The sequence below is a fragment of the Talpa europaea genome (assembly GCF_964194135.1).
Source record: "Talpa europaea genome assembly, chromosome: 14".
Taxonomy (NCBI): Eukaryota; Metazoa; Chordata; class Mammalia; order Eulipotyphla; family Talpidae; genus Talpa; species Talpa europaea.
Genome location: NC_140082.1, coordinates 72589522 through 72605582, shown reverse-complemented (window position 1 = coordinate 72605582; position 16061 = coordinate 72589522). Strand labels below are relative to the sequence as shown.

General features: G+C 47.2%; 1 protein-coding gene across 1 annotated transcript in view; it reads left to right on the top strand.

Moving 5' to 3' along the window:
• Nucleotides 1–5987: 5987 nt before the first annotated feature.
• GALNT2 (polypeptide N-acetylgalactosaminyltransferase 2) overlaps nt 5988–16061 on the top strand; it is a gene marked incomplete at its 3' end in the record, with an annotated part of 177929 nt that continues 167855 nt past the window's right edge. The window contains exon 1 of the mRNA XM_084253809.1: nt 5988–6301. Within this exon, the coding sequence (XP_084109935.1) occupies nt 6176–6301 (126 nt within the window). The 5' untranslated portion in view covers nt 5988–6175. The remainder of the gene's footprint in view (nt 6302–16061) is intronic.

Genomic DNA, 16061 nt, shown 5'->3' with positions numbered 1-16061 from the left:
GTAAAATGGTAAAAGAAAAGAAAAGGTGGAGTAGAATGTATGCTAGCTGTCCAGGGAAATGAGATGCAGAGAAGTTCAGAGCTGGGGTTGCATAGCTTTGACCCAATGAGTTCAAATTTCTGCATCTTCCTTAATTTGCAAAATGAAGCTAATTTACTGCCAGTAAATCACTTTTGATAGGAAATAATACCGAACTTTCAGAAATGTTGCAAAAATAATTCCCATATGTTCTTCACCCAGACTCATCATTTTTAATATTTTGTCACTTTATTACTCTATCTAGGCTTTTTCTGAACATTTGAGAGTAACTCACATATATCATGCCCCTTTCTGCTATGATACTTCAGCTCCTATTTCCCAAGAACAAGAATTTCCTATGTAATCATAGTATCGTTATCAAAATCAGAAATGTGACATTTTACTCTGGGTTATTGTTGCTATAGTAGCCAGTGCTGTGCTGTTCCCTACAGTCCATTGTCTGAGTTTGTTAATTGTCCATTCACGTCCTCTACAGCATCTTTAGCCTCTAGTATTGGAATAAGTGTTGCATTTAGTTATCATGTCTCTTTAGATTCTACTGATTGGGATCTTCTCTTATCTTTCACAATAGTGACATTTCTGAAGATGGCAAACGAGTTATTTTATAGAATGTCCCTCATGAATTCCAAGATTCATTTATGATTAGAGTCAAGATAGGTATTCTTCTTTTTTTAAAAGATTTTATTTATTTATGCATACAAGAACTGGGGAACAGGCCAGAGGCGTGAGGGGTGAGAGGACTCACCAGAGACAGAGTGGGGGAGCAGAACAGGCAGACTGGCTGAAATACACTGCTGAGGGAAGTAGCGGGTGAGTCAGGAGAGGTCTGCTGCACCATGTGGGTGGTTCCCTGGCCGGCCGGGGATGAAACTCATGCTGCAGAGACTGCGGACAACTTCATAGGTTATGTCTTAACCCCTTGTGTCACCAGGGAGGCCCGAGGTATGTATTCTTGACCAGAATACTAAAGCAGCAAGACTGTGTCCTTCCCAGGGTCTCTCTGCAGGATGTCCATCTGACCTCATGAGTGATGTCATTTTGCTCACCTGGTCAAAGTGTTGTCCAGTTCCTTCACTATATGGTAGCTAAGTCCCCCTTGCAACTAATAGCAATTCTTTTGAAAGACATTTGAAAACCTTGTAATATTCTTTCTAATAATATCCCCTCCACCAGCCCCAACATACACTCTCTAATATTCACTGATGAGTCTTCTCCATCCAGTCTTGATGTGATGGTTGCAAAATGGTGATTTTCAACTTCATCCTTCTTTCAATTGGCATTCTACTGAAAGACCCACCCATCTCCAATTATTCATCTACTCACTGTAAATATGGACTCATAGATTCCCATTTTATTCAGAATTTATTTTGATACACACACACACACATTACTAGATTTTAGCCTTGAAGGGTAAGAAACCCTTCAAGCTGGCTTCTGTGAACTTTTAACATTCTTCCTGAGCCCTGCCTTTTTTTTTTTTTTTTTTTTTAGCTTTTCCTTACTTTCCATTATAACATGATATTCTAGATCATACATACCTTCTAGGCTCCAGTCATGAAATCAATCACTTTTCCAAGGAAACCCTCTTATAGTGGGGAATGATTTACTTATAAGATGTGCTTGTTACTACTAGGGTATCATTGTTCTGGTCCCCTTCAGCGGCCAAATCTAGGATATCTATATTTCTTTCTTTTAAAGATTTATTTTTTTATTTATACATACAAGAACTGGGGTACAGGCAAGAGGTGTGGGGGTGAGAGGATTCACCAGAGACAGAGTGGGGAACAGAACAAGCGGATTACCTGAAATACACTGCTGAGGGGAGCAGCTGGTGAGTCAGGAGAGGTCTGCTACGCCATGTGGGATCTCCCTGGCCAGGGATTGAACTTGTGCTGCAGTGGCTGTGGATAGTTTCATAGTTCTGCATCTTAACCTTCTGCCCCACAGGAAGGCCCCTAGGGTATCTATATTTCTATATCTGTATCTATATATATGTAGAGAGAGAATTCATAATAATTATATATGTTTTATATCTGCAAAATACATTTGTTTGTATGTGTGACTATATATATAAACACAGATATACATGCGTGCATAAATAGGTATCTCACACATATATATGAAATGAGTTCATACTGTTATCTCTAACTCCACATCTATTCCACAGGAATCTTCCTTTCCTTCCCTCATTCCATATTGTGTCTCCCTTCTTCCATATTAAAAATTCTAGCTCCAAAAAATGCATTTTCTAATTTGTCTAATTACACAGTAGCATAAAATAGTTTAATCAGTCCACCCATATACTATGAAGAAAAACATAAAAAGAATTCAAAAATTGTTTGTAGTTCTATTACTCATTCTACACACAGGCAGAGGGAATTAAGCTCAAGTACTTTGTTTAACATCATGTATATTACTTCTATCAGTGTGGCTATGATAGTTACATTTCTCATTTATGTCTTGGTGGAGAGAAGTCCATTCTCCAGGAAAGGCTTATGATGCTCTTGAATTTTGAAGCTCAGTTCACATCTATTTGTCTATAGCCTTGGTCCTTGAAGGCTGGACACAAAAATCCTTGGCTTGTACTTTCTTTCCTTGAGTTTCTTATAAATGCTGCTTTCCTGTTGCCTGATTTATGTGTTCAAAAGAGTGTGATTGTTCACCTAAATTTTTGTAAAAGATTTATGTATTTATGCATATAAGAACCAGGGTACATGCCAGAGGTGCAGGTGTGTGAGTGAGAGGATTCACCAGAGAGAGAGTGGGGAGCAGAACATGTAGACTGACTGAAATACACTGCTGAGGGGAACAGTGGGTAAGACAGGAGAGGTCTGCTGCGCCATGTGGGTAGCTCCCTGGCTGGCTGGGGATTGTACTGGTGCTGCAGAGGGTGAGGACAGCTTCACAGTGCTTAACCCCTTGTGCCACCAGGGAGGCCCTTGCCTAAATTTTTAACTTTCTATGTAACTTGGTCTTTTTGTCTCTAAAATGTAATAGTATTACTTAGATATATTTTGAAGTTGGTCATTCCAACCAATTTTCTAAGGTATGTAAATGGCACTTTTTCTCTGTAAGTTAAATTTTGTTTTATCTTTGGATTATTTTTTGGGATTATAGGTTTTTACCCAGTTTTATTGAGATATAATTGGCATATAGCACTGTATAAGTTTAAGGTGTACAGCACAATAAATTGACTAATAACTTATGGAATGATTACCACAATCACTTTAGTTAACATGCAGCATCTCATGTAGGTATATTAAGAACAAATTATTTTCTTTTTTGACAACTCAGGATCTACTCTTAACAACTTTCAAATAGATTGTACAGAAATGTTAATTATAGTTAATATGTTGTACATCACATCTGGGATTTAGTTTTAATATTGTGTCACTGTTTGATGTTTTTGCTTTAGGGGCTCCAGTTATATGTAATTTGGTTCTTCTTCCCTGGCTTTCATTTCAACCACTTACCGTTAAACCTTATCTGCTTTTTTCTTTTTCTTATTTTCATTTTCTTAATTATTCTCTTACTATTATTCAGTTCCCTTATATATTTTGTATTCTGAATGTATTCTGAATACATTCTTTCTTAGGATTTTGTAATTGTTCTTTGTTTCTGGGGTTTTGTTTTTATTTTTCATTTCTTTCCTGGATTTGATCAGCTCTTTCTTCCTAATTTTTGTGTCATCTGTTCTGATGTTGAATTTCTGATTCTAGTTGTATCTAAGGGTGTATGTGAGTGTGCTTGGGTCTGCCCAGACCTGGGTGTGTCCAAATAGAGGATACTTTGTTCAGTTTGATTTGTGGTGTTACAAACTTTTTCTGCTCCATGGTTGGGAGAGGATTTATTAGTGGAAATGTGGATTAATTTTTCATCATAAGAAATGTGATTTATTTTGCTTTCTTTTTTGCATTTGCAGTGTGTGCAGTTGACTTGATGATTTTCTGTAATTAGGCATTTTGACTCAGGGTTCCCAGTCCAAGGATGTTCACTTCTACCTGTATAATGAAATGCAGTTTTTAATAGATAACAGTGGTTCAGGGAGAGATAGGTTGTCTTTTATTTCTGCATGATCTTTAATTTCTCCCCTTTCTTCTTTCTTTCCTCTCACTGCTAGGCTTCCAAAGGACTTTACCCTTTCTTTATTTATCTGACTTTGCCCAGAAGCAAGGCTTCTTCAAGGCTGCCACCTCCTGTCCTATTCTCTTTCAAACCTGTCCTCTTTTTCAATCAAGAGACTGACCTGTGTTCAGTTGATCTTGTTGTGAGACATTGTCTTTACAAAGGGACTTAACTCTGGGCTTCACTTAAGTGCTTGGCAACAGTGGAGGGAGCTTTGTTGGAATTTGATGTTTTTCCTTTATTCTACTTAAGTAATTTGAAGTTAGGTTCATGTCATTCTCTGTCCTAGGAATGCTGAGTCTTGTTTTTTTTTTTTTTTTTTTTTTACCCTGAAAGTAGATTCAGGGTAGAGATTCAGATCTAGGCAGCTGCCATTATCCTCTAGACTGGGAAGTTCCCGAAATCAATTAAAAATATCAGCGCTAAATAACATTTCTTTCTCACTGGAAACTTTGCATGGTACAAGGGCATTGTCAAGGTTACACAGATGCTGTTACAGGACAGATCTGTCTTGCCTCTTTAAAGATGTTTAGTGCACTAATTATTTCTTAAGAAAGCAACATATTAAAAGGAAAAGATTTAAAAAATATAATATGCACACTCTATGGGGAGTGGGGAACGGGGAGGGGAGGGATTGGGTCAAAATAAGGGGGTTGCAATTGTATGGGGAATATAAAAATAAAATTTATTTAAAAAATAATGTCCCAATTTAACAGAAATTATGAATACATTTACTAAGTATGAATTGTGTAACTACAGATCACAAAGCAAAATGTGGAGAAACAGAACATAGATTTTGTTTGTTAGGCCTCCCTCTTTCTATAAATAACTAAAAGCATTCATTGTCTGTGGCATAACACATTTCCCACAAATACATCTACATTTTCTTCTTAACATTTTAATGAAAATGGATTCTGTTTTTCATAAAGACAAGTATAATGTGCTTATTTTTGGTTTTATCATAGGTCTGGCACATAATGCAGAGTTTTATTTATTTATTTTTTTTAGTTTTCATTGCATTCTGTTAAATTACCATACTATGTTTTTAAATGCTATAAAAAATCTATGTTAGACATTTGGATAAGGAAAACTAAACTGGAACCCTTTATATAGTGTTAGAATAAACTTTAATGCATAACAAATTCCAAAAAAAAATACAATATACACACAAATACATATATGTGTGGATAGTTTTCCTTCTTCTTTCATGTTTACTTAAAAAGCAAAACAAAACTAAAACCTGCTGTTAGCGCTTTATTCATTCCCAGAAAAATGTTCCCTTGAAACTTATTGTTTCTGCCTCTAGGCCCCCACCTCAGCTTAAATATATAAACACAATGAAGAGCAGGGGTTCAGAGATGTTTTCCAGCGAGATAGTAAGAAAACTGCAGCGAGTAGCAGCAAAGTCGGGTCCAGAAGGGGTTTTGAACCAAAAAACGCATACGGGTAGGTCCACAAGAGCCAGCCGGCTCAGGGTCAGAGCTGGTCCGAAGACAGGAAAGCCGGTAGGTGGCCGCGAGGCAGCAATGACGGAGAGTGTCCCTCGTGCGCGTGCACGTGCGCGCGCTCTTCGGGGCCCGGGCAGCCACCTGTCACTCACGGGGGGCGGGGCTCGGCGGCGGGGGCGACGCAGAGGGGGCGGGGCGACGCAGAGGGGGCGGGGCGGGGCGGTCCCGGCGGAGGCCGGCGTGCTGCAGCCATGGAGACGCGGTCGTCCCCTCCTCCGGCCCGCGCTCGGGCCCCCGCAGCCGCCGCCGATTGGTCGCCCTTTGCTCCCTGACCCCTTCGCCGCCTCCGAGGCCGCCGCTTCCTGCTCGGGCGCCGCGCGGCGCTCCCGGCCCGGGGCGGAGCTCGGGCGCCCAGTGCGCGCCGCCTTCGCCGCCCGGAGCCGCCGCCGCGCCGGGGAGGAGCCGCCGCGCCTTCCCCTTCCTGCGCCCCTCCCCGCCGCGCCCCGCCCCCCGGCCTCGCAGCACTCGCGAGCAGCGGCGCGGCCGGCGGCCGAGTTGGGAGGATGCGGCGGCGCTCGCGGATGCTGCTGTGCTTCGCCTTCCTGTGGGTGCTGGGCATCGCCTACTACATGTACTCGGGGGGCGGCTCCGCGCTGGCCGCGGGCGCGGGCGGCGGCGCCGGCAGGAAGGTGAGTGGGACGCCCTGCCCGGCGGGCACCCCCCGCCCCCGGCCCCCCCCAGCACCCCGGCCCCCCTAGTGCCGCCGCGCTTCCCGCCCCGCCGCCCACCCCTCGCTCGGACGTGGCCGCGGGGCGCGGAGGGGGAGCCCCCGCCCCGGCTCTCTGCCCGGACCTCCCTCCGGCCCCCGCCCGCCCGGGCCTCCCGAGGCCGGGGCGCATCCAGCCCTCGGCGTCCGCCCGCCGCGGGGAGGGCTGCCCGGTGCAGCCCCGCGGACTGGGGACCCCGGGCTCCTTTCGTGCGCGCCCCGTCCTCTCGGTAGACGCCCCCCCTCTGCCCCACGTAGTTTAAGTTGAGTCTTGTCCGGCCGCCGGAGCCCCACCCGCTGCGGTGGGAAGTTTAGGGGTGAGGGTGCTGGAAACACAAAGGGGGTGGGGAGGAGGGGGGGCGGCTGCCTTCGCGGCTCGGCGTGCAGGGCAGGGCAGGGGAGTCCAAGTTTCTTATCAGCCCTTTGGCACGAGCCGCCGCAAATCCTCACCTATCCCCGCTCGTCACTCGGCGGAAGGGGGCAGTTTGGGGTCTCTCTGCTCCTTTCCTTGCCCCGGGGCCGGGGTCGGGGCGCGGCTAGCGCCACGCGGGATTAAGCAGACTCCCCGGGGCGGTGTCAAGTGCAGAACCGCGGCGCTTTGCGCGGTGTGAGGCGCCGCGGCGGGCCCCCCCCCCCCCCCCGGCGCCGCGGGCGTTACACTGTCCCGACCCCCTGCGCCGGCCGGACGTGGTCTGCGGGGTCCCCATTCCCAGCCCCACTCCGCCGTTTCGCGGGGATAGCCCCTCTTCCAAGAGTGTTTTCGACAGCCCCCAGGGGCCAAGCGGTCAGGCCGCCGGGACCCTTTACGCCGCTCCGGGCGCCCGGCGCTTTCCGGGGTGAATGGGGCGCCGGAGAGGCCGGGACGGCGCCGTCCTGCGGGCGCTGGGGGCTCCGGTGGGTGCACACGCGCAGGCGGTTTGGTGGTTTGGTGGCTAAGAGGCTCTGAAAGCAGCGTTATTTTTTCCAAAATCCTGTCACCCCCCATTGAGTGTCACCGCAAACCCAGGAATTTCTGAGTTAGAGGAGGTGGACCACGGGTCGGCTCGTACCCAGGGAACGTTATCCTGGCACAAGCCAAGCGGGACTGGCTACAGACAACAGACTTGAGTCCGAAAGTCTGGCCCGTAAGTATCAGTGCTGAGGGTCAGCTTCTCAGAGGCTTCCTCCCTTGCTTGGTCTGTGGGTCCCTCCACTGTTCCCTCATTTCTTCTCAGCTGAGGATATCAGGTGAGTGGAGGTCTCTCGTTTGCTTTTTGGTGAATTTCATGGGTTTGTTTTATCTGGCAGGGCAGAAATGGAAACAGTCTTTCCAGGTACTGAAGTGGCCTAACTGGGTGCTGAGCTGACCGAGTATTCTAAGTGTCTCCACCCTCCCTCCCCTCCTTTTAAATGCACTTTTATTCTTGAAGGGTAAGGAGAGTGGAAGCAGCATAGCCCTTTGAAATGTATGGCCTTGCTAAACTGAAATTATTTTTAAAATTTTGCTTCCCAGTAAACTGTGCCTTGGTGGGTCTGCATAGTCTGGTGTGCTGCTGAGACCTGGCACAGCCATCTGCCTTTCATCCAGGAGAAAACCAAGCAAATAAGCCACCCTTGGCATCTCTTTCCTTGGTTTGCCACTCTCATTAGTACATGTGATTAGACACAGCAGCATGAGGACTTCACATCTGCAGAGATCAGTTTCTCCCTGGTGGGCTTCAGCTGATGGATGGGGTCTTCCCTGTTGACCTCTGAAGTGTGATCCTTAGTTAAAAATAAAAAAAATCAAGAACACCTAGTGGCTTGGTGGCATAAGGAAGATACTGATATAGAAAACGTGTGGAAAATCACAGGGATTGGTGACTTGGGAGCCTGCCTGTCAATGAACATAAAATTGAATCCTAGCCTTTAGAATGGTTAAGTGATTTGTCAGTTGAGGGAGAGGTGTGTAGATGCATTAGCTTTTGAAATTGTGCTTGAGGACTCATTAACTTAGGGTGGTGGGCACTGATAGAGTTGAAGCCCCAGTACTCTGTCTGGAGGGGCTGAACAGATCCCTCAGGCCCCCTGTTCTCAATTTCCTAATCTAGAGTGTAAAACAGTATAATGTTCCTTCCTCCCAAATTGTTTCCGTAGATTTAGAGACTAGAAAGTTTCTTTCAAATTTAGTTCATTCTCATGATAAAAGGAAATGTGTAGCTTGTAAAGTGTGGACAGAAAAAGATAATGAGTAACGCATGTAAAGGCAGAATTTAAATACTAGCTATACTTTTCTAGATATAAGTGGACTTCTATTTCTTGTCGTTTCATACTATTTAAGTCAAGACTACTAATTCCATAGTTAGCCAGTTTTTCTATGCCCTGCCATTTTTTCATGAGGTACCAGACTTCAGTGTTAGACATTGGGGGATTGTCTGATGGGAGCCTGACTAGTATTTCTGCTGCTTCAGCACCCCAGCTCCGTCTCTTCGCTTTGTGCCCTGCCTATTAAATAACTCATCTCAGAACTGTTATTCTCCTTTTGGCAAAATCCAGAAAACCAGCTCACCTCAGGAGCAGGTGCTGAGAACCAACTCTGGCCAGGCCTTGTGGCACAATTTGGTACTGAAGTTCCCAGTGTGTGGTCAATCAATTTATGCGCAATATTGTTTCAAATTATATTTCATTTACATTTGTGTAGCTCCTTCCTCTACTCCCCTGTATTGAGCTCTTTCTCCCTAAATTGGTAATTTGCACTTCAAGGATGCTATTCCTTTGAGTATCTTAAATGCTTTAAAATTTTAATCATGTTATGTCTCCCCTGGGCCTTGGTTTGCTGGCATTGGAGGGAGCTGCAGAAGAGAGGATGGGGTTTCTGTGGAAATGAACCTGCCTCTGGGTAAAGTGTGGCTATATAGGATGGAAAGGGAAGGGTTTTCCAGTGTGTGAAGGATGAGCTCTGCTGACAGAGTTTGTTAAGCCTGTGTCCCCGTGTCTGTGCACCCCACATCCTTGGGAGGCCAAAGGGCCCCTCACTCCATGAACTAACACAGGTAACGTAGTCCTTGTTTTGGGGGTCCAAGGGTGGAGGACTGGGGTGAGATACAATACATTCGGGGGAGGAGAGGGGTCTCCTGGCTAGAGCATGGTGCAAGTATAGGGGAACATTAGGGTGTAAAATGAGAAGAATTTGGCACTAAATTGTAGAGGGCTTTGAATGCCAAGTTGACTTATTGGCTCTTAATTTGGTTGATCTTAGGGAACCACTAATGTTTTTTGAGCTTGATTAGTGGACATTCAAACGAAGGGGAACGGTGTGAATCCATGTATTGACACTGAGTGATGCTAGCAGCCTGTCCCTTTCTGCTTAGTGACATTTATAATATACTGAACCTCTCTGACTCTCAGAAGCCGCCTCTTAATTTTTTTTGTTTTTTATTTATATATTTTACATCATTGTTCATTTTTGTACAATATATGCTTGTTGTGCTTTCTCTGTTTAGGCATATTCCCTGTAAAATTCCCACCACCCATTCACCCATGAACCATCACCATGGTCCCTTGTGCTCTTCTCTCCCCTGTTCTGATCCCTTTACCACACCCTCCCCCACAGAATATCTCTGATTTATAGTTTCCTGCCAAGTTTTTTGTTATTATTTTCCCCCCGATCCCTTATGTGGTTCCCCTATATTCCTCCTATAAGCGGAACCATCCAATCTTTCTTTTTCCTCCTGATTCATTTCACTGAGCATAATCCCTTTTAGCTCCGTCCACGTTGCTGCGAATGACATGAGTTTATCTTTTTGAATGCCGAATAATATTCCATTGTGTATATATGCCACATCTTCTTGATCCAGTCGTCTGTTTTTGCATTTCCCTGATTCTTTTTCTTTTTTAATTATACAATGCATTGCCTTTTTTTTTTTTTTTAAAGATTTATTTATTTTTATTTTATACAAGCATTGGGTACAGTCAGAAGCGCGGGAGGGTGAGAGAATTCACCAGAGTCAGAGCGGGGAGCAGAGCAGGCAGAAGGACTGAAGTACACTGCTGAGGGGAGCAGCGGGCGGCAGGAGAGGTCTGCGCGCCATGTGGGACCCTCCTCCGGTGGCCGGGGAGCAGCCAGGGATCGAACCGGCGCTGCAGAGGCTGTGGGCAGCTTCGCAACCCAGCGCTCAACCACTGCGCCACCTGGGAGGCCCGCATTTCCCTGATTCTAAGGAATGTTGAACATTTTTTCATATACCTGTTGGCCATTTTCATTTCCTCTTTGGAGAAGTGTCTTTTTAGTTTTTCTGCCCATTTTTTGACGGGATTGTTTACTTGTTTTTGTTGCGTCTTTGTGAGCTCTTTGTAGATCTTTGTGATCAGTGCCTTATCAGTTGTACTGTGTTTGTCTTGTGCCAAGAATTAAATGCCGCTGGTAGGTGATGGCAAAGAGTAGGTGCTGAATGAATGGCAAGAAATGGAAAGAAAGGAGAAAGACAAAGAAAAACCTAAATATCCCTTTGAAAATATGCGTAAGACCTTAAGTTGACTTGATTTCTGGAAAATTGCTAATGTTTTTCTTTCTTTCAATCCATTCTTCTGATGGCTTAGTTGGTTCATTTAAACTCATCCTAATACCATGAATGGCATGAGGCTCTGCCCTTTGGGGAGTGGTCCATTCACCATGCATGCCAGTTCTCTGGTACCCAGCCTTGGTGTCAGAGTGGGGTTCCCATCCAGGAGCAGCTAACGGGAAAGTGGGTGGAGAACACAACATTCTTTGGTGGTCGTGTGAACAGTCAGAGCTGCTGGTGGACACATCGCTAAGTGGGATTCCCGATCAAGGAGGCTCCCCACCCCCCGCCCCACGCCCAGGCTCCGGGTCCTGCCTCTGCAGCCTTGCTTTCCCCAGCAGGGCGTGTGTGGCTCGAGGTTGAGCATGAGCCATGCGCTTCATGGATATCAGCAGATCTGCAGGCGCGCTTGGGGGTGGTTGTGAAGAGGGGGACCGTGCTGTCCCCACCACGTAGAATCTTTTGGAGTTTAAAGAAATTCCATTTGAAATGAGAATTTGGAGCCGTGGTGGGAGGGCAAGAGCATGGGGGAAAACACCATATAGCCAGAGAATCTGACAAATGGCACTGTAATATAAACTTCTCTCTAAAGAAAATCAAGTTTCCCTATTCTGGAGTTGTGTTGTGGCTGCCTCCGGGTGCTCAAACATAATGGAAACAGATTGTGACTGATAAACAGTGCAGAAATAATGAGCGCTTCTCTTAACCCTCTAGCAGAAATGAAAGAGAAACCCGCACGGAGGGGTCCACTTGCTCTCAGACCTTGCAGTTGGCTGGGGAGACTTAGGAAGGTATTCAAGGTTGTATGCAGACTTCAGGCCTCAGTACATTCCCCCTCCCCCCCCAAGTTCCTGGTGAGTGGTGGGTGTCTTGTTGGGGTCGGAGAGGTACTTGTGAGGTATCACAAAAGTGATTGGGGAGGGGTGAGACAGACATCATGTGCATGTATATGTATATGTATATATATGTATGTATAATTTCTAGTAGCTGTCATTTGTAATATTCAGATCTCTGGGGAAAGGGAAGTCAGTTTGGGAAGATGTCAGTTTTAAAGCTGGCTGCTTAACTTCTAGCAAATCCAGAGGCAGCTGGCTTAGTGGAAGCAGGAGGTGGTGAGGCTGCCTACGGCAGAGACACAGGCACACACAGGAGTTGATTGTGAGGTCCTGGTGGGGATCCCTGGAAGGAGGCAAGGTGTCCCTGGGGGGAAAAAATCTGTGAAATCTCCTAGCTGGCCCAGCCGAAATCATGGGATGAGAAAATCGCCGAAACTGGTCAAACCCACTTCCCCTTTTAGTTTCTCACTTTTCTCCATGTGAATCCTGTTCTGGAAGCTCTGTCTGCAGACCTGCAGGGCAGATGTCCAGATGGAAACCCCGCTTCCAGCCATCCCACACAGATGACAGCAGTGAGTTACAGGTTGTTGAATAAATACCATTCTTGAGAAAGCCCCCCAGCCCCATCTGGGTCTTTCCTTCTTTATGATCAGCAACTAAAAAGGCAAAAACTACCATCTTGGGGGCCTCTTGCACCCCACCTTGGTGCCCACACTGAGCACTAGTGCCAACAGTAGAACATGTTGAGTAGTACCCCTGTGAATGTGCCACGTGGATCACAGGTATTGACCTGGTTTCACTTCCCTCACCTAAAAGATCACCTTTTCCCTCAAGGAAGTCTTTCACTCTGTTGCTGTTGGGGTTCGTTGCTCCAAGCTGCTTGTGGGTAAGGTTTCTTAGGAGGACCTCTTGGCACTCCCGAAGCAAATCCTCCTGGGTAGGTCCCAGTGTTGGCTCATTCCAATGTAGGCTGAGGACAAGTGTCCTCAGAATAGACCTTGACCTTACTTTCTTAATTGGTGTTAATGCACAGGGTGGCCCCACAACAAAAATGATCCAGCTCAGACTATCAACCATGTCAAGATTGAGAAGCCCGAAATCAGAGTACCCTCCGCCCCCAAATGCCAGAACACATGTCCCGATCTGGGACCTTACCTTTGGCCATGTGACCTTAGCTTTGAACCCCAGGTATGGAGGTACCAGGCATTCCTATTCAGTTTGCCTGTCCTGTCGTGAGAGCCTCCTCCATCTTTATCATCTCTGAGGCTGTGTCCATTTCTAGGAAATTTAAAAACCAGGCTCATGTTTAAGAGTTTTCCCCAGGGGCTCACCCTAGACCACACAGAGAAGCAGTCCTGTTGGGTGAAGTTGGCAAGGAGATGGACAGAAAACAAAGTTAACCTTGAGGACACTGTGGTAATGGGAGGCAATGCCCTCAGGGGACTGATCTGCCCCTTACCCCCACCCCAACCCCTCCTCTCCGATGGCTCCTGCTCTCACTCTGCCCCCTGCAGCCCTGGGTGAAACACTTGGCATTTTTGCATTAAGTCATGTCCAGTGTAGGGGCCCTGGAGATGTGTCATTTTATATGGATTGGGTTTCTTGGCATGCTGGAATGTGGATGGCAGTGATTCATCAGGACTGGATTTGAAAAACCAAAAACAGTCACGTAGAGTCTCACTCCTGGGCCTACATATAAAAAGCTTTCCCAGCCGTGGGGACTTATGTGTCTTAGAGTCCTGCCTGTCATGAAGCAGCAGCTGAGGGGTGGCCGCCAGGGTACATGAGGTGGGCCAGGTAGTATGGCCCAGCCTGCCCTTGTTCACCCGCCCTGTTGAACTGTTCCTTCTGCTTCTGCCTCCCAGGAGTCTCTCCCAGACCCCTCCTGCCGGCCAGCTTGGCCTGTCAGGGCTAGCAGTTTCCTGCCTGGTGACCCTTATCCAGGAGGGATGGCCAGGATGTCAGGGGATAAAGCTGCTGAATTTCCAGGTCCCAAACCAGGACATGTGTTTTGGCAGGGACGGGGATTCTTGGGGGGGCATTGGTTGCTCTCTGGTTCAGTTTTTCTCAACTCTGACATGTTTGACATTTTGGATAATTTCCATTGTGTGGGGCTGCCCTGTGTGTAGTAGGCTGTTTAGCAGCTTCCTCAGTCTCCACCCACTAGGTGCTGGTGGCACCCCAGCTCAGCTGTGGAAGCAAACAGTGCCCACAAGTGTCCCTGGAAGGAATGGCCCCCGATTAAGAACCACTGCTGTGGTCAGGGTTAACTTTGTTTTCTGTTTTTCCTGCCACCTCCATGTACAGAGCTGCCTCTCTGTGTGGTCTAGGGGGGAACCCCTGGGAAAAGCACTCAGTTATCACACTGTTAGCACCCACAGTGTGCTAGGCAGGTCCTGATGTTCTCCAGATGTGAGTATTCTCCCTACTCCCAACAGTCCTCTCGTTTTACTGGTTCCTCTCGTTTTACTGATAAAACAACTGATCACTGCAAGCTTCAGTAACTGCCCCAGCTTTGAAGAGCTAGTGCTTGGCGGGGCCTGCCTTGTCAGCTGGGAGACAGCTCCTGGACCTCCGGGGACGGTGGGGTGGCCGGCAGGTTTTGGCATCCAGGTTTCTGTTGGCTGGTGGTGTGGGAGGCAGCTTGCCCTTAGACCAGGTCTCACAGTCCCTTCCATGTGCAGGCAGTGCCCTCGTCCTGCTGGGTCATGGCGGGCGCTCCTGGAAGGCATTTCAAAGCAGTTGCACACACAGTCATGCTTTGATGGCAGTGGCGTCCATTTTGATGGTTTCTTCTTTTTTTCTTTTGCTCTGAGATGTTCTGTGTTCAGGTCCTGGCTTGTCCTGAAGACAGGAGTCAGCCTGGCCCTCTGGCCAGAGAGCAGAAATGAAATGCAAGCAGGCTCCGGTCCCTTTTGTCCATTCTTTCAACGAGTGTTTCTTGTGTGCCTACCGTGTGCCAGATATTCTGTTGGGTGGGTATGTAGGGTTATGGAGGTAGAATGTAACAGCGGCAAAATTCCTCTGCTCCTGGAACTTTCATTGTGGTGGGGAGCTAGACAAAAGCATGGTAGGTAAGTAACTTATAGAGTGTGAGAGAAGGTGCAGTGTGCCATGGAAAATCCAGAGTAGCGTGAGGGGATTAGGAATTGTTGGAGGGGGCAGCTGCGGTGTTATAATGGGTGGTCACATCAGGAAGGCGAGGTTTGAGCAGGGCTGAGCTGAGACTTGAAGGACATGAGCCTTTGTGGTGTACTTGGCCACAAGCCCCAGCTTCAGCCGTGTCCAGCCATTTTAGTGATCTCTGTACTCCTTGGTTTTCTTTCCTAAATAAACGAGCCAACTTTCTTTCTCCAAGGTTGTAGGCTTCGGTTGTCAGTGGTGGCGCCCCCTCCACCACGTGGGAATCTTGGGTCTCCTGTTAGCCACACCGTGTGTTTGGTGATGAGGGGATTTCTCCGCCAGCCCCTCCCCACCACAGACCTAGGGCTGCGCTAGGCACCTCCAGGGTGATTTGCTGGTTGACTTAGAATGTGCATGTGAAACAAGTTTGTGGCTTGATTTCTGGGCTGATCTCCATAAAGTGCTAAGTCGGAGTGGGTGAGCCTGCCTTGTCCATTGTCAGGCACACCATTACATCACACCGCACATTTGTAGAAGGCTTTCCACGCACATCATCACTTCATGAGAAATCCTGTCCAGTCCCCATGCACCTGCCCCAGCACAGAGTTTCCACCCTGAGTAATCTCCGTGAGCTGTTGTTGGTGCAAATCTGAGGGAACCAGAGGTCAGACACCTGCCTGGAACCCAGGCCCTGAAGAGCCAGGTCATGTTGAGACTCTGTGATCTGTGACATCTGTGGAAAATAAAATGGACATGTGACTTCATTGTGCACCGACACGTTAGGGAGGTGGAATGGTGGGAAACTGCAGGTCCCCCTGGTTCTCAAGGCAGAGCACCCAGTGGCTTTTCATAGAAACCATTGGCCTTGAAGAGGGGTCATTAGATGCATTATGGGGTTCTGTGCTGTGCCTGCAGCATGTTTCTGGATAAAACAACTGGAACATTGACATGGCAGGAAAGAAAGGGTAATTTTAAGGTCTGCAGGCTCAAGCGAGGCTGTTCCGCTTCCTCCATCTCCACTGCAGAGACCAGGGCAGGGAGTGGACGAATGCCTCAAATGAAGGGCTTTTCTTTCGCAGCTAAACTGCCCTAGGAGGCTGGAACTGATGCAAATTACAGACCTGTGTTTTGGAGATGCCCATAAATTAAGTACCCTGTTATCAGTATGTGCGGCTGCTGTCATTTGGTAAATGGGATGGTTCTC